At 39.1% G+C, this 25,368-nt stretch overlaps 1 protein-coding gene and 1 long non-coding RNA gene across 3 annotated transcripts; one reads left to right on the top strand and one right to left on the bottom strand.

Annotated features, from left to right (window-relative positions):
* Positions 1-352: 352 nt before the first annotated feature.
* On the bottom strand, positions 353-5,423 carry LOC127533678 (uncharacterized). The gene is made up of 2 exons (XR_007941436.1): positions 5,316-5,423; positions 353-4,275 (listed from the first exon to the last, which is right to left on the bottom strand). It is a non-coding gene; the product is annotated as an uncharacterized LOC127533678 (long non-coding RNA).
* A 109-nt stretch (positions 5,424-5,532) lies between these two features.
* On the top strand, positions 5,533-21,233 carry lmnb2 (lamin B2). 2 transcript variants are annotated; one of them, XM_051947300.1, is made up of 13 exons: positions 5,533-5,951; positions 7,385-7,521; positions 7,907-8,063; positions 9,614-9,739; positions 10,031-10,129; positions 11,466-11,537; positions 12,098-12,223; positions 12,386-12,606; positions 13,495-13,729; positions 14,000-14,107; positions 14,494-14,613; positions 14,709-14,786; positions 15,214-18,485. In XM_051947300.1, exons 1-13 carry the CDS (start codon positions 5,733-5,735, stop codon positions 15,232-15,234), a joined length of 1,719 nt encoding a protein of 572 aa, XP_051803260.1. In that variant the 5' UTR covers positions 5,533-5,732; the 3' UTR covers positions 15,235-18,485. The 2 variants fall into 2 exon arrangements, with proteins under 2 accessions (XP_051803260.1, XP_022069333.2); XM_022213641.2 differs by lacking the exon at positions 15,214-18,485 and adding an exon at positions 18,492-21,233 and having other exon boundaries at positions 5,534-5,951.
* Positions 21,234-25,368: the final 4,135 nt, after the last annotated feature.

The following is a 25,368-nucleotide window of genomic DNA, read 5'->3' as shown; positions in this document are numbered from 1 at the left end:
GATCAATCTTGATGAAATAAAGCTTTTCAAAACCCATTGAAGACATTTTTTTATGTGTGTATAAACATATATATGCATATATACATATATATATATATATGAGAGAAAGAGGCTACAACATAGCTTGGTTTTGTGTAATGTGTTGGTGGTTTTCACTTTTTACTCTGGTAGGCCTAATTCATGTTCTTGATTTGACAAATATATATCCACCATAGATGAATAAAGCAGCAACATAGGTAACACCTAATACCAAAGTAGGAATACTTTGGAAAAAAGGGGCAACTTCATGTGGAGATGTTTCATCAAACACTCAAACTTTGAATAAAAAAGCAGAAAAAAACATGTAGGCCTATAGAGGAGATGTCATTTTTATTAGAGATGATAGTGCTACTGTGCCCTACATTTCAATAAGGGAGAAGACACAAATGAGCTTGTACACAAAATGGTTATCTCATCATTTGGCGTCACCTTTGGATTATCATCATGATCAGATTGGACCGCTGGTAAAAGGAAGGTATTCTTTATGGAAAACTGTGGCTGTTGTGTCCTGCTTATTTTAAGACAATCTGTGCCTATTCCTGTTACGTGTTGACTGCACTTTGAGGGTGAAAGAAGAAAGAAAATCAGATATTTCCAAGTATTTACCGCTGGTGGATTCGAACGCAATGAAAAGTAAAACCACATTTAATCTACTTAACTACACTCTAACCACTGATCCACAGTTGCACACTGTGACAAAATGTGTAGTGTAATATGATATAGTTTGATTCACGGTTATTCCAGCGTTATTTAAAAAAGGTCTCAATGTATGTCACCGAACAAGAACATCATTGATTACAGATCAAGATGATTTTAATGTGTAACATGCGGTTCACAGGCGTCTTTCTGAAGCTCGTCAGAACCTTCTCTGACATGGGGCTAAAGTAAGCTTGACTGTTAGCCTGCCCCGGACCAGGCTTGTCGCTCTTGCTGAGTTACCATGGTTACCAAGGCAGGCTAGCCCTAAGCCTTGTTGGTGGAACAAAACTCTCACTAAAGTTAGCGAAGCTGACCGAAATAAGCCAGGCTTAGACCTAAGCCAGCTTCGTGGAATACCCCCCTGGTCCCTGTTGTAAAGTTAAACAAATACTAAATCAAAAAGTACTGTAAAACATAAAAATAATCTGCCTGTAATTCACATCTTTGTTGTTGTAAGCATTAAGAGACCAAAAAAGAAGTTCTTATTCACTATATTTTTTTAAGTTAATCGGCCGATTAATCAGTTATTGAGATTTTTTTCTGACAAATATGGGGATCGACCTCAAAAAATCTATATCGGTTGGGCCGTAGTGTAAATATTTAACAGTCACAAGACAAGGCATGAAGAAAGGGAGCTGAACCTGCAGTGCAGCATTATTGTTATTACTGGAATAATTGAGGACATCAGTCTTCCTCACAGGGATGAAGAAGGAGAGAAGATTCTTCAGACAACCACAGCTGAATGTTCATGCTCTCTGTTGCTCTGTCCACATTAGATTAAATATAAGACTGTACACAGCAGGATATGAATGTATCACAATAGAAAGTGTGACATTTTGTCATATATTTCAATTGCATGGAAATGTTTGTTTTCTTGGTTGAGGCCAAAAAACATTTTACTGCCTTAGACAATGAAGTTATTCTTTTTCATCCTAATGTATCATAATGTAGCATGTTTTACATTACATAACTACAAGTACCACTCACCTCTGTGGTTCAGTGGGATGATCATGTCATGGTGATCAGACCTCAATAACGTTACTGTTTCTGAAAGAGAATCACTTCAACATAAGTTTTTCTCAGTGAAATGAACACAAGCTGGTAACAATCCACAGTCTGAATCAAAGAACAGAAATGTTAACTCACAGAACTGAACTGAGTTTCATTCATTGAACTGAGAGATTAACATTCATCAGTAACTAACATTCATTTCTGTCTGCTAATCATAAATGAACAATGCGACAGCAGCAGCTAAAAGACTTTAATAGCGTTATTGATCTGTCATGATTGATCAGATGTGACCTACAGGAAACTTCATTACTGTACAGCTAATAATTAATGACATTATGATGCTGACAAACCTGACTTTGCATCAGTGTTAACACCAAGTTCAGGAAACGTAACCAGAGATTTACAGAAAAATTTTAAAACACATTGTTAGAACATGTTTACATCCAGTGGTGTAGTCTATTTTTTTCTCCAGCCTCATAAAACAAAGCCCAGTCAGGTTCACATATATGTGCACTCACACACGCACGCATGCATGCACACAGCAGCAGCAGCGGCTCCTTTATTTCAAACTACCAATTAGATACTTATAGAAAGCTCCTCTTCCTGCCATTGGGTTTCCTAAAGGTTAACCTTAGCTCCAGCTGTAGTGTTTCCTAAAGCGGCAGTATTCACAGGACAAGCAACAGGCTTATTAAAACACTGAAATAGTTTCATTTGTATTTGCTTTCTTTTTCTTATTTTTTCTCCACTGACTGCTGTTGGATCATTAGAGGTTGTTGACTCATGTCCCTCTTCTTCTAAGCCAGGGGTATTGAGCGAAAATTCAAATCAAAACTGACCATCAAATAAATTCAGTACGGTTCCAAAACATTTTGACATTTATTAATAAATAACTTTTTAAATAACTGTATATCTTAAAATAAAGTGTAGAACTTATAAAAACGTGGCTGAACAACCTGAACCAACTTATTAACATATTTAACAATACCTAAATCTCATAAATGTAAACATTTGAACCCTTTCACATTGTTTTCTTGGCTTCTATCACTCCCCTTATATCTCTGCTGCTTAATGGGAGAACTGAGCTCCTGCTTGTCCTGCCAGTGTTTTGAATCATGGCCTGAATGGTGTCAGGGTCGTTCTCAGACACATTTAGAGTAGCTCATTGGTGAGTCTGGAATGATATTTAGTTTTGATTATGTTCATAGTTGAGAAAGCTGCCTTACAGCTGTATGCTGAGCCAAGCACGGTCAGCATGTCACCACAATCTGTCCTCTAGAGATGTGTAATGTACAAAAGATACGACTCTAAGAGCCGATGCTTTGTAGTGAATCTGAAGAGCCGACTCCTAACGTATTTAATGGAGTATGGAGTTTAACACTGTCCTCGCAGAAAACATGTTACTGGATCCTAGATTAAAGAAGCTTGCCTTCAGTGACAACAGAGCTGTTGATGAGACACTTCAGAGAATAAGAGCAGCAGCCGCAGCAGCAGCCTGACACCTCCACCATTAGGGGACCAAGTGGAGGAGGAACCTCAAACTTCTGCTGTGTGGAGTCTCTTTGATGGATAAGCTACAGGAGATGATTCAGGAGAAATCCTACAGCTGATGTGGTAATGGAGGTGAGATCATATCTTAAAGAACCCCTCATCCAACCAGCAGATGACCCACTGAGCTGGAGGCAGGCCAAGGCCTCAGTCTGCCCCACCTGGTGAAGATGATGGAGGAGAGACAACTTCTTCCATCTGAGGGAATCTTCTCAAAAACACGGCAGATATTCACTGAAAGAAGAAATGGTATCAGCCCATCCAAGCTCGGGCTTCTGATTTTTCTGAATGTCAGCCTGCTCTGAGGACATTTATACTGTTTGAATACCAAGTTTGGTTCTGTTTCTGTTCTGGTTCTGTGGGTTCATGTGCAGAGTTTTGTTAATTTGTTTTTTGTGCAAAAAAGTTGTGTTGAAATATTAAACAAAAGTAAGAATGCCTGTTTTTGTAACAGAGCAAATGCACAAAATGAGTCAATTATAAGGCTTCTCATAAAAACACTGAATGAAAAAGAGTTTGTCAAAACACAAGTGATTCATATTTGCCCGGTTAGGCTAAATATGAGGCTACAAACAATAATAAATTAGGAGCCGTTTGGGAGCCGAAAGAACCGACTTTTCTTTGGAAGCCGTGCCAAAAGCTCTCTGAAAAGAGCCGAACTTCCATCACTACTGTCCTCTCTGTTGCTCATCTCTCAACTGCTTTTTGAAGGCAGAGCTGCGACGCAATGCAGAGTCTTCATTGGCTGAGTAGTGTCACGTGGGATGCCTGAACTCGTACATAATTGGTCTGTGCGTTTCTGAGCTGATAGACCAATGATAAACACTGGAAAGCTGCACCGGTAAAATAGAAGCGACCTGTCAAATTTACACCAATATAGACTGTGTCTGGGTCCGGATCCGGACCGCTGTCCGCCTTTGAAGTGAGTCCTGTTCTCAGCCAGACACCTTCCCCCGTCCCACACAGCTTCACCGCTTCCTAACACAGGGAAGACAAATTTATGAACGGGAAAGTGAACGCTATGTCAAAAAATATACTGATACATATGTTTGCGCATTTTTAAGTGATTATATGGAAATTCGGGACCTTTTCTAGTGAGAATAAGGTGTATACCTGCGTGTTTACACCCATGATAGATGTATCTTTGCGCATTTTTAAGTGGGTATACGGAAATTTGCAAAATTTTCTTGTGGGTATACGGCGTATACCTGCATTTGCCTGGGGACCAGACAGCCTTTATATTGTGTATTAAAAATACACATAAAGTCAGTCTGGAACTGCTCCATTGAACCAAATCTAGCCCAGAGGCGGGACTACCGATCACAGCTTGAATTGGAGAGAGCCAATCAACGTAACACATGTGTGACGCAATCACTAAGCGACCTAACAATTGCCTTTCCGCCATGATGTTTCGTAGTTTTAACAGCTTCTTTCGCCGTACAGGGGTCCTGAGGAAAATCTAAGCTCTCCCTTTCAACAGTGGAGGGCAGCATTATGCATTCTATCGTACAGCCTGCTGGGATTAAAAATACATCTGTTTTTAAAAAGAAAAGCTTTAAGAGCTGCTTCTTGTTGAGGTTTTAAGGACAAATTCAGCCCGTGCAAAACAGAGGAAAGCGCACGAGAGAAACCTCGCTCTGTTGCGGTCGCCAACTCGGCCCTGAAGATGACGCATCGTTAACTCCCGCCTCTGGTGCTCTGATTGGTTCGGTCTGATCTGTTCGGAGCTTGAAAACCTGTCAAAATGTGTCAATGGAGGAGGGCTAGACCGTATTCCCGTATATCCCTTATAACGGGAATACAGTCTTGCTAAGCTAGGCTATACCTGCGTATAATGTAGACTACACCACTGTTTACATCAGAGGCTACACACAGTCTAATGTACATTGTAATTACAGTACATACAATGTAATTACAGTAACTTCAGCGACAGTAACGTAGGTCCCTGTCTTTATATGTAATATTATCCAGATGTAGAGAGGAAAACAACAAATTACTAAGATGACTTTAACCCTTACCTATAGAGTTTATCTAAACTATGATGCTGACGTTGTTAGCCGCAGCGTCTCTAAACAGCAGAAGCCGGTAAATGGGTCAGTCTGATCCATAGCCTGTATAATCATATCTATGTGTATAATCCAGTCTATTCTTTGTTCCAGCCATTCTCCCATCAACCCCTGCGAGGCAGGAAGCGCTCTCTACTTTTGGCGCGGTCTTGATAGCGGTGTCGGCCATCTTGGAATCACACCACTCTTTCAGGCAAGGCTTCGAGACGTTGTGTGGCACTGCGGCTCATTGATTGATATCTTATCACTGATTAAGAAGAGAAGCTGGTGTACATCTCACTTTAGCGAAGGCAGTCGATAGCTCAAACAGTTTGTTTTCTAGTGCTCACTGAGAGGTGAAGCAAACTCAGGATCGTTGAAGGAACAGTTATGGCGACTGCTAGCGTTACCCCGAGCCGTGAAGCTGGCCGGTCAGCGGCCTCTACACCTCTCTCCCCTACGCGGATATCTCGCTTACAAGAGAAACAAGATTTGCAGCATCTGAACGATAGGCTGGCCGTGTATATCGACCGTGTCCGGGCACTGGAATTGGAGAACGACCGGCTGATGGTGAAAGTGTCTGAGAAAGAGGAGGTGACTACTAGGGAGGTGAGTCAAATACAGAATTGTTTGTACTTAACCACACAGTCTTCTAACAGCAGGTCATTTGGAGTAGTTTCAAGTGTTCACTAAACAATACATGCTCACGCTTCGTTATGGCTTACAAAGAAATGATGTCAAAGCAATACTAATAGATCACAACTAACGTTATTAATAACTTTCGCATTACTATGAAAATCTGTAAATAACGATTTACTGTGTTTACAACTTTCCAAAAAGACTGTTGCATTCGCTTAACGTGTTTATTACCCGTAGTAATACGTACTGCATTCCTTAATCTCTGTTCAAACATAGCTGGACTGGGAGGATTAAGCGGGTGGATATGCGCGCCAAGCTAATATGACATTTGATTTTTTTTTCTCTGTTTATCTCAGTTGGTCTTAGACTATAGACGTGCATGAGCTACTTTATCTTGAAACATTATAACTTGTAGTAGGTTAAGCTAATACTGAAGTCCTAGCGCGTCACTTTAGTTTGTGTTTTTTTTCCCTGCCCATAGGCCTGTTTTCATCGTGAAACTGCAAAATGTGCAATGAAAAACGTTGACACAGTACTGGTTTTGATTTTGCATAGTTTCTATAAATTTAAGTTTTTCTATCCATTTTAAATAGATGCCTTTTACTTATCAAAAGGCATAGGATCAGTATCGTAGTATATTTTGAAACTGGAAAAAAAACCCTTGAAAGATTGAAATAGTTTGAAAGGTTGAAACTAATTAAGCAAAGAGATGTAAGACAACTGCAGCGCTCTTTTACAGTGTTTCTCCAAAGCATTTTCAGAAGTCTTTTTCTGATGTGGGATATGTATCATTGCCGGTCATTCAAGCCCTTTCAGACATAACTAATTTTTCCCACTATAGTACTGGAGAGTGTCACGGTACACACATGATATTTGTCATTTATGTGAGACTAATCAATACAGCCAACCAATATCTATACACTGCTTTATTCTCTGTAGGATAGGTTGAAGTCTGTCCCAGCTGACTTAGGGTGAAGGCAGGATACACCCTGGACAGGTCACCACAACCCAGAATATAGAGCCACTACCTGGTATTAACAGGACAATAGAACAAATGAATCTATAGACATTTAAATGTAAAGTGAAATCTGGACATTGTAACACTTGATCACCAGGCTGTACTAACTGTATTATGTGTGCTTTGTTATATGTTTAATGTATGCTTCCTGGACTCCATAAAGTAGTGCTGATACTAATTTTAAAAAAGTGCAGACTGGGAATTACAATTAGATGACAAATTTTTAGCTTTTGATGTAAATTTGGTACTGCATTTGTTCCAGTATGTCTACTTACAAGTTCACTCACAGCTATCAATCAGTGATTTGTATTATTTTTTTTGTTTATTTATTTATTGTCAGCAAGGAAAACTATCTAGTAATTAGTTTTTGTGTTCTTCTCTTCAGGTAACAGGCCTGAAGTCTCTTTATGAGGCAGAGTTAGCTGATGCTCGACGGGTTTTGGATGAAACTGCTAAAGAGAGAGCCAGGCTCCAGATAGACCTTGGCAAGGCTCATGCTGACCTGGAAGAAGCCACACGCAAGTAAGATAATGCACCATGTCTACAGTTCAGCCCCACAGTTTCTCATACTCGTGTAAGCTTTTGATTTTTAATATGTTTTGTTCAGCCTCAACATGGTATAAATAAATGATGAAAGACAAGAAAACGTGTTAGAGAGCTTAATAATAGATTTTAATTCTTGATTCATAAACTCTGACTTGATTGTGTTCTGCTGGGAAAAGCCAACAGAAATCCTTGATGGATGTATGGACATTTTTAAACATTGCCCAACCCTGTAATCAAACTGATGATTTGAGATTAAGTTAGTCTGGAGACCAGTTAAGCATTTGAAATTAGGGTCACCTGGACGGGCACGGTCACTAGCTGTTTGAAGACAGTAACATCTTCTTCCTCTTTTGTGTTCCAGTACCAAGAAGAAAGATAGTGATCTTGCTGCAGCGCTGTCCAGGGCCAGTGGTTTGGAAGGCCAGCTGAATAAGAGTGAAGCAGCTCTTTCAACAGCTGTAAGCCAGAATACTGCTTTGACTTGTGAGCTAGCTGATGTCAAGAGTCTGCTGGCTAAGGTAGGTACTAAAGGTTTTCTGTTCAGAATAAAGGAGAAGAAAGTAGGAATGGTTAAAGAGCAACTTGGAGGTTGAATTTTTCAGTATATCTAGGCTTTAAGTTTCTTGGAACCAATAGTTGGAAAAGTTTATGCAGAATTTTATGTTTCACAAGAAATAAAGTCAGAAATTCAGTTAAATAGTAGGCTTTTTGGTGAGGGCATAGTTGCTAGTGCTGCATTTGTTGTGGAAAAAACTCAACTGTGTGCTTTTTTAAAATTAAAGACTGGAAGTTTATGTTCTGGGAGATGCAATGAACCACTGGATAGGATTTCTGTGTGTGATTGCTGGCAGGGGCACATATCCATCAGAGATTCAGCTTGACAAAATAGCGAACTGCAATATATGTCTTCTTTTCTAATGCTTGCTAACTTGCTGATCTGTGATCTCTCTCTCTCTCTCTCTCTCTCTCTCTCTCTCTCTCTCTCTCTCTCTCTCTCTCTCTCTCTCTCTCTCTCTCTCTCTCTCTCTCTCAATTTGTCAGGGTTTCTGCAGGACAGTAAAAAGCATTAATAGTGATTAAATTTATTTTGTGAAAATTAAGGCGTTAAGTGGCATTAAAATTTCTTTCTGATGTTTTAAAAAATTGATAATAATAATATAACAATATATAATTGTAGACTGCGATTCATCAGATATGTGCATCTGCATAAACATGCCAAAGCGTTATGATAATTGCTCCGACCGGTCAGGTACAATTGCCAGAAACTGCATGTTTGGAAAGCAGAGGAGAACTGGGAAATGGGGAAATGCAAATTCCAGCAAAAATAGCCAGAAAACATGGAATTCAGAGAATGACTGCAGCCCGTGGGTTGTCAAGGGTGGTTTCTGGATTCAGAAACAGTGAAATGAAGGGATAGTTTTCATATTAAAATTAATTACCTTTTACAAAAAACCAGCCCGTGTAATTTGTTGAGTTCACGGTTACAGCATTAAAATTTTTACAGTATGGCTTTGAAAAGCATTAAATTTGACTGGCTGATTTCTGCAGAAACCCTGTTAATATTTGAATATGTGTGATTTGACTGATACCAGGTAGCCTTTGTGACGTTTGAAAAGTGACGTTTTAGTAGCCTTCTTAGATACTCAAGATCTTATCAGTCCACAGTTATTTCAAACAACAAATATGTTTGTGGCAGTGGTTTTCACACCAAACCAGCATTATTATATATAGATATCATCTGATGTTGTGGGAGGTAACTTCCAGTCAAATGGAATTATGTTGATTTCTTTGGAAACTGAAGCACAGAATTGTTAACTACTCCACTGCATGCTGAACTGAAATGGTAGTCATACTTGAGACTCTGTAACAAGCCAAATACAAAATCAGTAAATCGTGATACATAAATTCATATTCATCCCACTACTTACCGTCTTATTTATAGATTGTTTTCGGATTGCCAAACTGACATTAATAATGTTATTAGCTCTTCCTACCACAACTTGCTCATGATGTTTCAGTCAGTTAAACCCAATACTGTCCATGTGCTAATTTTTCTCTTGGTGTATAGGCAGAGGACAGCCATGCTGTTGCTAAGCGCCAACTGGAGGCTGAGACACTGATGCGTGTAGACTTGGAGAACCGCTGTCAATCACTGAGTGAGGAGCTGGAGTTCAGGAAGAGCATGTTTGAAGAGGTAATGAGTGTATATGGTGGGTACAATGCTTTGTGAAGACTTATCAGTACTCTATTCTTTCTATTTTAATGTTTTTTACTGGCTTCATGTTGGTACTGGAAATTCATGAAAACACTTGAATTTTGATGTTGGGTTTTGAAAGTGCATATATTTAATGACTTCCTCCTCCTTATCCACAGCCCAGAGATATTCAGATTACAAACTGTTTTGACAGATTGACCTAATCTGTAGAATTTATGTTGTGATTAAAATTTTTCTTGGCAATGCTCCCCCATTTCTGTTTGCGTTCAGGAGGTGCGCGAGTCACGACGTCGACAGGAGCAAAGAATAGTGGAGGTGGACTCTGGAGTAAGACAGGACTATGAGTTCAAACTGACACAAGCTTTGCAGGTATGTTGAGGGGAGAAATTGGCAACTGCCATTTTCAAATGTTGTCAAGTCGATGGTAGGGCTGACTGATGTAAAGAGTTTATTTTAGATCAATAATATTTTTCTACACTATATTTTAGACTCATTTAAAGCATGGATTCAAGTCTTTTTTTCACATCAATCTGCAAGTATTACTCCACAGTAACCAAGCAAAAACAGGTTTTTGGGAAAATACAAGCTTTATCAAAGAGGAAAGCTTTAAGCCTCAAAAGTAAAGACTATTTCTACCTCCTGAACTGATTCCACAACAGAGGAGCCTGATAACTGAAGGCTCTACCTCCCATTCTACCCCTGGAAATCACAAGTAAACCTGCATTCTGAAAGAGAAGTGCTCTATTAGGATAATACAGTACAATAAGGTCTTTAAGATGAGATGGATCTTTTGACATTACGAGCTTTTTATGAGAAGAATTGACTTTACTGCCATTATCTGCTTCTCTAACATATATTAGTGTGTGTGTGTTTACAGTGTTTGCAAAATACCTGTCTACAGTCGAGCTTAATATCAGAATATTCTATTACTGTTAATCGTGCTATGAATATTAAAATACGCCGAACCATTTGTCCTGTATCATAGCTACATGTATGACGTTTGCAGCAAAAACAATAAAAATAAAAACGGTGAAAATCAGTTCAATATTCAGAGTTAAGATGGATTAAATGCGCTGTCAAACAGCGCTGAGTGGAGCGGCTGACCGGACCAAGAGGGCGGCTGTATTTCTCGCTGCGCAGCAGCCCGAGCAGCGTCTACTCTGTTGCGCAAGCAAAGCACATTGTGAAATGGGTACCAATAATAGCTAAATTAGAGTTATTATTCTAACCCTGTTATCCGTTTTGTCCATTTTCCAATTGTGCACAAAATCGGAAATCGGAAAAAAGATTCGTTATCCGTTTTTTCGTTTTGGGTCTGGAAACAAATATTGAAAAAAACGAGTCGTTATTTCGTTTTTTTGGTTTTGGTTTTATTTTGAAAAACGAATGAACGAATGATACACGGATTCCGATGTGTGTAAAGTATTACTTACCATCAACGCCCTCTTCACTTGAAGACTAACAACTGACAACTTGTGGTCTAAAAATATGAATGTGAACAGACACTTGATATTTATACTTGGTTTTATATACAAACACTGTCAAGTAGACAACAGACAGCTGTGCTTTGATTGTGAATTGATTGATGTATTGATGGAATAAGTGTTGTTGAAATTTGCAGTATTTTATTATGTGACTCAAGGCACCCCCAAGGGGAGTTTTCTTCTGTGAATAAGCATCAATCAGGTTTGTGTGATTCCACCAGGACCTAAGGAGACAACATGATGAGCAAGTTTCTCTTTATAAGGAAGAACTGGAGCAAACTTTTCAGGCCAAGGTGAGACACTAATCAATTTTTATACTTCTGTACCAGCAATCACTGCAGACTTTATGTTTCAGGTTGTCCAAAAATTTTTCTAACCCATTCTTGTGAACATTATGTCTGTTGAATGTCTTCAGTGAATTTCATAAAATTTTGGACAAATGTGTACTTGGTCTCAAAAATATACTGATTGTTTTGGGGCTTAAACACAACTGGCACATCACATTGATCCCATTGTTGTGAAGATGAGAAAATGTGAATATATCTGATACAAATTTGGACTCAAAAATGAACTGATTAGAATTTGGTGGTCAACTGTCAAGGTCACTGCGACAGCACAAACCATGTTTTAGAACATAGCTCAAAAGTTCATATGCTAATTATGACATTTCACACAACTGACTGTTTCATAGATTAACCTGGTGATGTGATGGCATTTTGTATGCAGAAATCAGGACGTAGATGTACATTCCAGTTTAACTGGTTTGGTGGAGGAATACGATCACAAGTTGTTAATTTTACAACATTTGTCTTTTAATCATTCTCACACATAGCCTGTCTTGGTCTCCCTGTAGTTGGATAATGCAAAAGTGTCCTCAGAGATTAATGACAAGGTAATGAGCACCGCTAAAGAGGAGCTACAGGAGTCCCGCACAAGAATAGAGAGTCTTGGATATCAACTCAGTGCCCTGCAGAAACAGGTACTGCTTTATGGCCAGCTGTCACACAAATGTAGACCTCTTCCAGTGCTCTCACAATTTCAAATACTTCTGCTTTCAGCTTCATGAATTGTATTGCTAATTAGAAATACAATTCATAATCAATGTTACAATAGTTGGCTACAATTATGTTTGTATCTGTAGGTGGCTGCCTCAGAAGATCGCATCAGAGAGCTGGAAGAAATTCTGTCTGCAGAGCGAGACAAGCATCGCCGTGCCATGGAAGCAAAAGAGCAGGAGATGGCTGAATTGAGGGAAATGATGAACTCTCAACTCAGTGAATACCAGGAATTGCTGGATGTGAAGCTTGCTCTAGATATGGAGATCAATGCATATAGGAAATTGTTGGAAGGAGAAGAACATAGGTATGCACTCTTGCAGGTCTAGGTTATATGCTGCTAGTAACTACGTGAAACAACTGAATTATGGTTTTACATTACATAAGTTTCAGCTGGGATCTGTCCTCACATTTCACTTTAAAAGTATTTTTTTCCTCTTATAGAGTAATCCGGCCAGAATTGTTTCCCTGATGCAGCTGCAGTATCCAGTCTTTTCTTCTATTTTCAGGGCTTGTGTCATTTCAGTGTTCAGCTGTGTGGATACAAAATAAATTAATATCCTACAAAATGCTTTGAGCATATGAACAAACTGGAATTAAATGTGAACTTTCAGCCAGTTAGTGCTTGTGTAGGATATTGTATAACAGTCAGCAGAATTCACTCTTTATTGGCATTAATTAATGAAGTTGATGTTGGAAAGACAGACTAGTGACCTGTCCAGGGTGTCCCCTGCCTTTGCCCATGTCAGCTGGGATAGACTCCAGCACCCCCCGCGACCCTAGTGAGGATAAAGCGGTGTATAGAGAATGGATGGATGGATGTTGGAAAAACTGTAAATGCTATTTTTGTAGTGATGTATATCTGAATGACACAGACATCACTTTAACAGATCTGTCTGAAAAGATAACCTGGGTCTTTAGAAGAAAATAGCAGCAGTATTGGGTTTCTGTGCCTCGTGCTTTTAGTTTTTTAGGTAAGTTAGAAGCTGAGGAGGAAATACATGAACTAGGTGGGGATGGGTTCAGATGGAATCTTTGTTTTTGTTAGTATTTTTATATTAATAGCGGCTTATTTCACATTTACAGAACAGGTTGTGACTGTCTTCTCTTGCTAACTTCTGACAGCTTGGACCTTGCTGTGCCAAGGAGTAGTGGCTAGCCAATAATTCACTGAGGGTTGTTGTGCTTCTTTCAGACTGAAGCTGTCCCCCACCCCATCTTCTCGAGTCACTGTTTCCAGGCTAACGGGATCTTCTTCCTCCCGCTCCTCCAAGAGGATGAGAGTGGAGGTGGAGGCTAAGGATTTGACAGAGATGGAAAGAGAGGGGCAGCTGCTGGTGTCAGAAGAGGCCACAGCTAGTGGAGCAGTTGCCATATCACCAACTGATATGGATGGAAATGCAGTCACACTCACCAATGATACTGAGCAGGTCTGTAAGACTGAACTAGTTGCATAAATGAGCAACAGTTGGTAATCATTGCATCAGATTGTTACGACAAAAGCTGTATATGTAAGTCTTTATTAAGGTTGGATTAATTAAGGTAGAAAAACTTGAAAGGAAGTATACACTCAGCAACCCCTTGGATTCAGAAGCAAATTTAGCAAAAACAGTCTGTAATGGTAAATGGGTAGTGCTTTTTAAAAAATAAAACTTGTTGGACAAAGCACACTATAGCAAGTGTTTCCTTGTGTTTTGCAGGACCAGCCTTTGGGCAACTGGAGATTGAAGAGAGAAATTGATGATGGGGAGGAGATCATCTACAAGTTCTCCCCAAAATTTATCCTCAAGGCTGGACAGTCAGTCACGGTACAATGTATAAAGCAGAAAATTGTGTTTTAATAGACCATGTGATGTGTCACGTTAAACATTGAGTTGGTAGCACCAGTGTGATCAACTTTGGTGACCTCCCACCTGTTCACAGGCAAAAGACATCACTTGCTGAATATTTTCTTATCGATAATCACTACAATTTACCGATGTTCCTGAAACGCCCCACAATGCAGGCTGCAGTAGCTGACCCGATTCTAAATAAAGTACTACAACAAGCACAGGCAGCAAATGCAATCATTTTATTTGCAGTCTGGAGCCCTGGCTTGTATGATTTTTTTTATATTTGAATTTAAATGTTGGAGTGTTGTATATACTTCATTCTAAACATAATTGTTTTGTTTATGTATATTTTTACTTGACAGGTGTGGTCCGCTGACGCTGGTGTGGCCCACAGTCCACCATCTGACTTGTTGTGGAAAAGCCAGGCTTCCTGGGGCACAGGAAGTGACATTGTTACCACTTTGATCAACGCTGATGGAGAGGTAAAGAATCTCAAGCATGACCTACCATATCTCTTTTCTCTCCTTGAGCTTCATGCATGGCTTGTCTGTTTTGACTCATGTGAATTGTCCTGCAGGAGGTGGCAAGGAGAAGTGTGACCAAGACCCAGGTGGAGGTAGAAAATGGAGAGGAAGAGGAGGAAGTGGCACAAACGGTGACTACCATTTGCACAAATATTTTCACATGACTGTCATCCCATGTAGGGAAATATATTTGAATTCTCATACAAATGTAGCAAATTAAAAAAAAAAAAAAAAAACTTCATCCATAATGGTTTGAAGTGCAATGCCAGTGGTGTAGTCCAGGGTATACGGCGTATACCCACTCATTTTTCAGTTAACATTGCGTATACCCACTTCTAATGCTCCCTGGTGCGCATCATTCAGTAATATCTGTGTGCCAGGTAGTCCTCTTTTCCTTAAGGTTGATGAAGCCATGAACAACCCTCCTCTGCCTGTAATTGGCTGGTACATGCTATCTTCACTGATTCGATTGGTCAACTTTAGGGATGAGCCAATCAGAGGCAGAGTAGGGCGGGTCATACAGAGGAAAATTTTGCTAACACCTCTGTGGCACTCCAGTTGATTGACAGGTCTGCTTGAAAGATGCGCGGAAATGCGAGAAAGTCAGAATAAACACCTTTCAAGTGAGTGGTACGTATCGAGCGAACCTACTTTCATGGACGATATAATTCTCAGGTAAGTTTTAAGGTGGTTTCCAAATGAATCATTGTTTTAAACTACTGGCAACATGGGTGCACATTTCAAAGAGAGAATATTTTGTCGCCAGTGGTTAAAGCTGCAGTCAATTCCAGCCATTTTCAGTACAAAAAAAATCGCTAATATTCTATTTGTAAATAAAAATATGACGAGAAATACAGGGAATATTGGACGCGCATCGCGAGGTGCATTTCCTCGAAAACGACCTATTCGTGGATCATATACCGTCTTCAAGACATGTTTTGGACAAAATAGTTTACTGGCTTGTTTCGTCTGGATGACCAAGGTTGGATTATGGCCGGTTTTTGTGGAATATTTTCATCTGTGTGTAATAATGAACCCGGAAATGTGAGTCGCGCTGTGTACGTTGAAGCCGTGTACAGAGAACGGATGGATGGATGTTCGTTTTTTGTCGGACAAATGTGTTTATATTACCCGCTGTCGTAATCACATCTGAAAGTGGTTTATACCGGCGGATTCATGAGAGTCTAAGCTTTCCATCGGCGTATAGTGTTTGTATAATCGCGTTTGCAGTTTCAGACATTTAGCAAATTGCTTATGCGGATCTCAAAGTGTACCGCGGACGGGACACTGAAGCGCAACGGGTTAAACTGAGTGTCGGGCCGAGTCTGACTAACGTTTTGAAAGGCTAACGTTATTCTAACGTAAGTCTGAAGCTAGCTAGATTGGGATAATGTTGGAAAACCTCTAGGCTGGTAGTTGATTTTAAAGTAAGTAAAAACACAAGAATGGGGACAGGTAGTTTAAGATTCGACCTAAAACAATACCGTATTTTCACGACCAAAAGGCGCACTGTACCAAAAGGCGCAGTCTCAGTTATGTGTGCCATTACTGTATTTAACACACACATAAGGCGCACCTGATTATATGGCGAGGGTTTTATATACAATACACGCCCACACTTCCCCCTTTAACGTTCTCATGGTGTCCTCTACTACGTCCGCCTTACAACAACACACACACACACAAGCATACAAGTGTGTGTATTTAAAAATAGAGCGGGAGCAAAACTGAGTTTGGTATTCACATTTTTTTTACCGGTAATCGTCATCAATCAAACCCATGGAAGTCCTCATCCTCTGTTTCTGAATTGAACAGCTGCGCTAAACCTCCATCAAACATGCCAGGTTCACTTTCTTCACTGTCAGAGTCACTTTCCGTGCCGTGCGGCGCCTCGGAAATGATGCCGGCTTTTGCGAAAGCTCGAACAGCAGTGCCAGCAGACACGTTAGCCCAAGCATCTACAATCCATTCAGAAATTGTGGTGTAACTTGCCCGGCGCTGCCTTCCACTCTTAGTGAAACTGTGGTCTCCATTGGTCATCCATCGCTCCCACGCCGCTCGCAGCCTTACTTTGAACGGCCGGTTCACACCGATGTCCAGCGGTTGGAGTTCCTTTGTCAGGCCTCCCGGAATGACAGCAAGCTCAGAGTTCATTTGCTTCACTTGTTTTTTCACATCGGCTGTGAGATGGGCACGCATAGAGTCACAGATCAACAGCGATGGTGATGCGTGGAAAAAACCACCTGGTCTACGTCCGCCTTACAACAACACACACAGGACGCACTGCACCATAGGGCGCGCCGCACAATTTGAAGAAAATCTAAGACTTTTATGTGCGCCTTATAGTCGTGAAAATACGGTATTGAAGTTTTATACATGATGAAATATGAACAAGGATGTACTGTCAACTTCATATTTGAAGTATTTTATTTAAATAAATGTTCAAAAGTAACTGAAACACCATGTTTGCCTCATGATAAATACATGTTACATTAATCCAGTTTGCTTGTGTGACCAGTAATAACTACAAACTGCTCCTAATCAAGTCATGATAATTTTATAATAGTGGGCAAGTAGAAATGACTGAATAAATTGAATAGAGTAGTCTTCTATGTCACTGTTTCTAAAACAGGGTGTTTTTCTGGACTAATTAAAAAAAAAAAGGTGAAAATTAAGAGTATACCCACTTCTCCAGGGACCACTACACCACTGTGCAATGCGTACCCGCAACAAAAGTATAGGAACATTTTTTGAATTCAGAAAAGCCTTTAATGTCAGGTGAATTCACACACACAAGGAATTTGACATGGTGTATAGCAGGGGACCCTAAACTACGGTCCGTGGGCCGGATACGGCCCGCCTCTACATTTGGCCCGACCCCCTGAACAACACCAGAGAGACATTATGATTTTTTTTTTCAGTCTGGCCACACGATCGAGACTAATACATGCACAGAACATGACATTCTACTGGAGCCTACAAAAGGCGGCAGGCCTTTTATTAAAAATAATAACCAAAAACAATAATATATTTATTTGGCCTCCTCATGCTTTTTGCATCTGTAATAGTACATAACATAAATTTTGTCATTCATTCGAGGCTGTATGGACACTCACAAACTTGGATACATGCCTCTACAGATGTCCATTTGCAGATCAAAATTTGTGACAGTGAGGACTGTTTGCTCGTTATGAGGAGACTGTCCAAGGTGATTCTGTCGTCCATACTTTTTTTTATTTAGCATTGGAAGAGCTGTAATTGAAGTAGTCCCTCCTGAACTTTGATTTGTGCACACTTTCCATCAACAATGTCCAGACACAGTGATAAGCTTTGAATTCTTTAGAAGTCTTGTTCTTTGTCTGCCCACTGTGTGTGGCACACCTCAGAGATGTTTACATTGACACAGTCCATGGTCCAATCTGTAACCAACTGCCATAACCTGTAAAAACTACAAAATCACAGTCTTTTAGAAACTTCTATTGGAACCAAGTGTGTTTGCCTAATGTGTTTATCTGTGTTTGATATTAGGAGCAATCTGACCATCTGTGTAGCAGACCTTCAGGAACTTATTGTATTATAAATGGAACTATATTCAGTTTCAAAGTCAGCATCGTACTGTGGACACAGAAGGCATGAACTGGCCTCTCAGCAGCACTCACTATCGAGCTGTAGCACTGCTTGTGATCCATACACGTATAATCTGGGCTCCTTCCAAATCCTTTTGAGTCCATCAAAAAATCTGTTTTTGTTCTGTTTTCAGAATGAATTGGCTTAAGAGATAAAATGCCTCATAAAATGTTTAATTTTGACTGCAAACTTTTATGTTTTTCCAACAGGGCAAAGTGTCATCCAGAGAGTGTGCCATCATGTGAAGCCTTCCTGTTAAGCTGATGGCTTTGACTTCCACATTATTTTTTTTCCCCTCTGGACCCGCTCAGATTTGATCTTGTCCATTCTCTCATGAATTGGTGTTTTTGTTGTTCAAGATAATATGATATTTTTTTGGAATAATGGACACTGTGCTTACTGCACTCCACATTTTATTATGGGTCACATTCCTAAATATCACTAGTAATGCCAACACGAGTGGATAATACAAAGGTGATGGATCCAAACATTTTCACTGTGGTATTACATCTGAATATTCCCATTCATACTAATAGTACTCTACATGTCAAAGCTTCATTCTATTGGCTGTCTTATACTTTGAAGTAAGTGTTTAATTTCATACTTTAAGCGCAGCAGAGCACAATATTTACTAAGTGTATCTCATGGACATTTGTTTTTGGCACATTCAAAGCCTGTCAGAATGTGCTTCTCATCTATCACACTTGATGGATGTGATTACCCAGATTTTGCCTGTTGCATAATTTTCTCTGTATTTTTTTAATATTACGTATTCCTTTGATATGCATACATTGAAAAAAAACATGAAAGGCCTGTTTGAATAATTTGTCTTTGTGCAATTATGTTGGGTATCCCTAGTCAAAAATGAGTTTGCAAATCGACCGCTGGTTTGCAGCCAACTGTCAGCTTACCTGAGAATGTAGACTGCTACAAATGAACTGCACATTTGAGACACGTTGGTTGTTACATTGTCTGCTGTTACAATGCTAGTCACACTCTTGAGGCTGCCCTCCCATCATTCTGCTTAATCACTGTGCTCCTCTTCTTTTTTCTTCCTTATTCCTCCAAAGACACAATAGAAATGTAACAGTTAATTAGATCTTTGTCCTTCTTGGCAAAACTAAATTATAGACAAATGTCATCTCTGGAAAGATTCAGAATAAGGTGTTTGGAGTCTTGATGTTTTCTTCCAGTTTTGTGTTACTTGTAGACTGTCAGCCTTTGATTTCTCATGACAGTTTTATGGAAAAGTTAGAGAATCCATTTTCTCTGTTGCCGCTATGTGCTCTGTAGTGGAAGTAAAATTTGCTCTGTCAAGACAATGAAACCATTGACTTGGTGTCTTATCTAGGGAATTAAAAAAAAGAAGCTTCAGAACAGGGATATCAACAGTTTTTGCAGAGACTGTAGGCTACTAAGTCAACTGTGCAGCCTGAGAGCTTGGTTGGAATTGGGTAGCTTTACAGACAGCAGAGTGGGTGTGTCAGTAATAGTGGTCGGTTCATATCACATTTTTCTTAAAAGCATAACAATGAAATCCTTTAGTGCACACTAAGATCTTAAGTTTTTAGAAATAGTCTTTTGGTGAAATTCCCGTCACTAAAAGGGGTAGTAAGCTGTTGTTAAAGCTTGTCTCTCGCCCCCCTTTTTTTAAAAAAGGTTGAATTTCAGTCTTCCGTCTTAACTCATTAGTGAGTGCAATGTTCACAGATGTTTCTATTCCAATTCAATCTCCCAACCAACAAAGATGAGTTGTTTTAGATTTGCTAAGTGTTGTCTCTGAGCCAAAGAACCTAAAGTCACACAGTGCATGTTTTCTCAAGGAAAGAAATGAAAAGTAAACTTCGCTGTATTTAATCATGCAATGTCTGGAACCACAATGTGGACTGGATTTCTGAACAATGACCACCCGCAGAAAACCTAATGACAACTGTCTCTTTGGAATGAACCCACATATTAAATTGAATTGAATGAAATATACATCCAATATGAAGAAAACGACTGTTGTGATAGATGGGTATGTTTGTAAGCATAGAATTGGGAACTGGTTATGTGGTTGTCAGCTCTGCTGTCATACCAGTGAGCAAGTTTCACATCCTGGGATTGTTTGTCCTTGAACAATACAACATTGGTGCTCTCAAATCACGAGTGGCCAAAATAATAGTTATAACTGGTGGAAGAGGGTGTTGTGTTCAGCTATGGTGCTGAAATATCCTAAAAAAAAAGTTCTGACTCAACAATCTGAAATATTAAACTGACGTGACATTGCTTTCAATTTTAAGTACACACAAGGAAATGATAACACCACTTCTGATTCAGTGTCTGTGGGAATATTCTGATGGACTATATTGTCTCCATCTCTATTTCCTATTATGCTGTTTGTGAGTGTTTCTCTTACATCTGGTGTACGTTCTTGTGTGTTTGTATAGCGTGTGTTACATTGCTAGTTTTTCTATATAATGCTTGTCTATGTAATCACTTTAACATGACATTTCTGTTATTATTTTGTATCTAGGATTTCTTGGGTGGTTAAGATAGGGTGTTTTTGACCTGAACAGATTCTTGGGTTTAAATATATTTCAGGGTTCATAAAAGACAGGAACTGAACACTATTCTCAAGTGTCCTACTTGGAGTTTAAAGTTTTTACTTGGTGAGTAAAAAATATGAAAAACACTTTCTGAGTTAATGCAGGCTGAAACTGATAACTGAATGTGTAATTACTATTAAGCACCCAACATTGTATAATTAAACACTCCAGTCTTGGATGAACTGTTCAGTGGTTTGAGTCCAACTTGTTCTATTATTGATAGTTATTAGAACCTTTTACTGCAGAATTTGAATAAGCAGAGGCCTGGTGTTGTTCATGTGGGGGTGGGGGCATGCCAAATGTCAGTTTTCTCTCATGATTAACTCTTACTACTTTTTGTATACAATAAATGTTTTACATATACATATTTTGTATTACTGGTGTTTTATGTACACACAAGTCAAGTTGAATTGACAAATGCCTCTTCATTTCAAAGGTATGATTATACATAAAAATAGAAATCTGTAACATTCAGTGGTATTACCTTTAATTTTTTCTGAGATTTGACCGTTAATACTACTATTTATCTTGAAAATGACTGAATATATCAGTGGAGTTTAAAAAAAAAAAAGATTACCAAGATAATGACCAGATACTAGGGGTGTAACGAAATGGTCAACTCACCAAATGATAGAAATACAAAACAGGGCTCACGATACGAAATAAAGATTAAACAAAATCCCCAACAGTAGGAAGTTAGGCAAAAATCTCATTTTCTTTATTTTCTTCCTTATAGATGGATTTCACATGACGTATGCATACTTAATAAGGCAGCTGCGCGCGCAGACCCGGTGCAAAACAAAGCTTGTTTAGCTAGCCAACTTGGGATATTGCAAGCTCGAATAGGTGTTATATACACATATTACGCTAAATATGCCTTCTTGTTGTGCTGTCGGCTGTCAGAATCGAAGTAAAGACAACCCTCATTTAAGGTTTTATTCAATACCTGGAGGGGCTCATCCATTTCAACAAAATCGAAGGCAGTTGTGGCTACGTGCGATCAACTGGGATAACTGGCCGGAGGCACAAATAAAGAATGCACGGCTTTGCAGTGCACATTTCATTTCAGGTAAACGGTCATTCAGTTTTGATTAATATTTGTAAAATCCTTTATATCATTACTGTGTATGTGAGCGATAATAGGGTCTTTTGTCATTAGCGCAATGAATATGTTTGTTGACATAGCCTTGTTATTGTTTTACGGGACTTAAACAATTTTAGTAAATACAATTTTAACAGGTCGTGCATCTGACGATGCATCTGACGGTGCATCCTGATTTCGTGCCTTCGGTATTTCCTCACAGGCGTGACAGTGCCAACAGCACCAAAGCCAAGAACAAAATTGACAGGTAATTTGTACACTCACACCAAGGACTTTTCCGGTTCTGTAATAGCATTTAAGTCAGTAAATATTTAAAAAAAAAAAAAAAAAAAGCATTGCTTCTAAGGTGTTAAAGCAGGCTCTTTAAAGCTAATTTTAATCATTATTGCGTGATGTAGCCCTATACTGTATTTGTGTTTCATATTGTTTCCTGTAGAAACTGTGAATGCCTCTTTAACTATTCAATTTTTACTTAACTATCTAGGTATAACAGGAAGAGAGATTCAATCACACTAGAAATGCCTATTAAAGTACATGCTGCTCCTCTAGCTGAGAACACACTTAATGATGAAAACTGTCCTGCTGTTCCTGATCTTGAGAGTAAGTGTTATTGCATTGAAATCAATACTTTGAAATTTTATGATAAAGCTTTTTTGTATCTTTGTAGCTAAAGAACCAGATGTTGTACCAAAAGTCCAGTTTGAGGAGTTGCAGCAACAGTATGTCAATCTGAGACAAGACATATATAAACTGAAAGAGGAAAATAGAAAGCTCAGAGGAAAGCTTGCGAACACTAAATTTGGGTTCCATACTGTGAAAAAAAGCGTAAAGAAATTACAATTTTATACTGGGTTACAGAATTTGCAACTTTTTCTTTGGGTATTAAATATTGTCAGATGCAGTGGTGAAGCTGTGGAGGACAAAATGAGTCTGGAAGACCATCTACTGACTGTCCTCATAAAGGTCCGGCTTGGTCTTAGTAACAGAGATATTGCATACAGATTTCAAATGTCTGAGTCTGATGTATCTAGAGTGTTGAGGAACTGGATACCAGGTGTGGCACGTGCATTGTCGGCTTTAATAGTTTGGCCCAGCAAGGAAGCAGTAATTGCTAATATGCCAAAACTTTTTAAGCCTAAATTTAGAAAATGTAGATGCATTATAGATTGTTCTGAAGTTTTTATAGATAGAACCTACAATTTAAAAGCACGGGCAGAGACCGGGTCAAATTACAAGCACCACAACACCATGGAATACTTGACTGGCATTACACCGGCAGGTGCTATATCATATATTTCACAGGGGTGGGGTGGCAGGGCATCTGATAAAGTAATTGCCCTGGAATCAGGATTTTTAGAAAAAATTGAACATGGGGATGAAATCATAGCAAACGGGGGTTTCTAGTCAGGGATGAATTGGCCGCATTAGGAGCAACACTGAAAATGCCCAGTTTCACCAAGGGAAAGAAACAGATGTCAGCAGAAGAGGTTGATACTTCTCGTCAACTTGCAAGAGTTCGAATACATGTGGAACGAGTTATTGGCAGGTGGAAAAACTTTAAAATTCTCACCTCAATTATTCCAATTTCCCAAGTTGACCTATTAGATGATATTTTAATTATTTATGGAGCACTAACAAATCTCTGTGCCAGTGTAGTAAACAAAAAGTGATAATACATATAGCACATTGACAAAAATACATTTATATGACATAGTGACTACCACTAGCTTGTAATGACTTCAAAATAACACTGTACTTTAATAGTCATTTTAAAACATTGTTACACACCAAAGTGTATGTATTTTGTCACACAACTGTTGTTAGATATGGTTTAATGACTTTATATAATTTTATATAATTGCTTGCACTAATTACAGTGCATAACGAATATCAGTCTGTTAAGGAATGCTAAAAGTATTCACAATGTGATTACTAAATGTAGTTCTTTAACAGACATTTCTAAAGCTGTTTCCCAGCAAAGGTGTATTTTGTCACAAAACTGTTATAAGATGTGGTTTGTATTGTAAGGACTTATTATTACTGGAAGTAATTATTTGCAATAGATGTAAAGTATCAGCATAGTACATGTAACACTGACTGAAAATAATAAAGGTCCTTATTTGTGCATACAATGATTTATTTTGATTTTTTGCAGTCTGCACACTTCCAGTTTTTCGAGGCTCGATGAATGTGAACACATTCATAATGAAATGCTCAGGTGCAGTCGGGGTATGTAATCATCTTGCCAAAATTAGGGCACTCGCAGATTTTACAGTTTTCCTTTGTCAATTGATGGATCTTGACTTCTAGTTATCAGTTCTGGTAAGATGCCATGAAGAAGTCTTTAGCTTTTGGGATGGTAGCTGCCAACAAAGATTCATCTTTTACAATTCTGCAGGTGATATTTTCTGTTGGTGTCCATAGAAAAAGTCACAGAATTCTACACCGCAGACATGCATCTGAAGTTGTACTTGCGAGAAGTATGCATGTTCTTTACGCAAGTTCCGGTCACGGTCTAAACAAAATGACCCATCTTCACTTGCACCTGCTAATCCATCTCTGTACTTGTATGGACACTTGATTTCAAGCACCCCAGTCCCACAACATTCACAGGAGAAGATTCCATCAGGTGAAGCTGCCAGATATGGATCATTCTCTTTGACAACCAACCCAGCTGTACGCAAAGAAAACTTGGGGTGAAGTTTCGAAGCTAATGCTTGAAAGCAGGATCGGGCCTCATCCTCGTGATCTCTTCCCCACTTCACAGCTGGTACATTTCCCAGGTTAGTGTCCTCATAATGCATTATTTTGGATATTAATGCATTATGGTCGGCTTCTTTTCTAGTATGAACCAGGTGAAAAATGCTGCCAGTGATGCAGCCAATGCGATGGATGTGCCAGGTCAGACATTTAGACTGCTCCCTGGTGACGGTCTCCAGCTCGAGGAGAAGTTCTTTCGTAGTCTGCCGTTGTAAATGGCTGTAGGCTACTGTGCATTTGCGTAACATGGCATCGCGTCCAAGGTCTTTAGCAGACGGATCATAGATGGCAGTAAATGGCTCAGGTATGTCACGCCAAGACTCTGACGCTGTGTCTGTGTCATAGTCCACCGCAGTGTTTACACTGGTCAATACAGCTGCCTTGGGGAAAATAACCTGTAGTGCTTGAAAGTCTGCTGCTGTAAACTCTGCAAAGATAATATAATATAAAATATATAACAGCAGTAAGATCATATTTTCCCACCAAAGAAATACAGGTATTTAATAAATAGTTATATTTTGTGGGGTTTTAAAACGAACAGTGACACTTTAGAATTACTATATAAAAACAATGAAATGATTAATAGTATATATATTGATGAAATCTTGGTTGTTTAGACACTGCTCAGAATAACTT

The sequence above is a fragment of the Acanthochromis polyacanthus genome, chromosome 4 (assembly GCF_021347895.1).
Source record: "Acanthochromis polyacanthus isolate Apoly-LR-REF ecotype Palm Island chromosome 4, KAUST_Apoly_ChrSc, whole genome shotgun sequence".
Taxonomy (NCBI): domain Eukaryota; kingdom Metazoa; phylum Chordata; class Actinopteri; family Pomacentridae; genus Acanthochromis; species Acanthochromis polyacanthus.
Note: the sequence above shows the minus strand (reverse complement) of the source record. Positions and strands in the feature narration are given on the sequence as shown.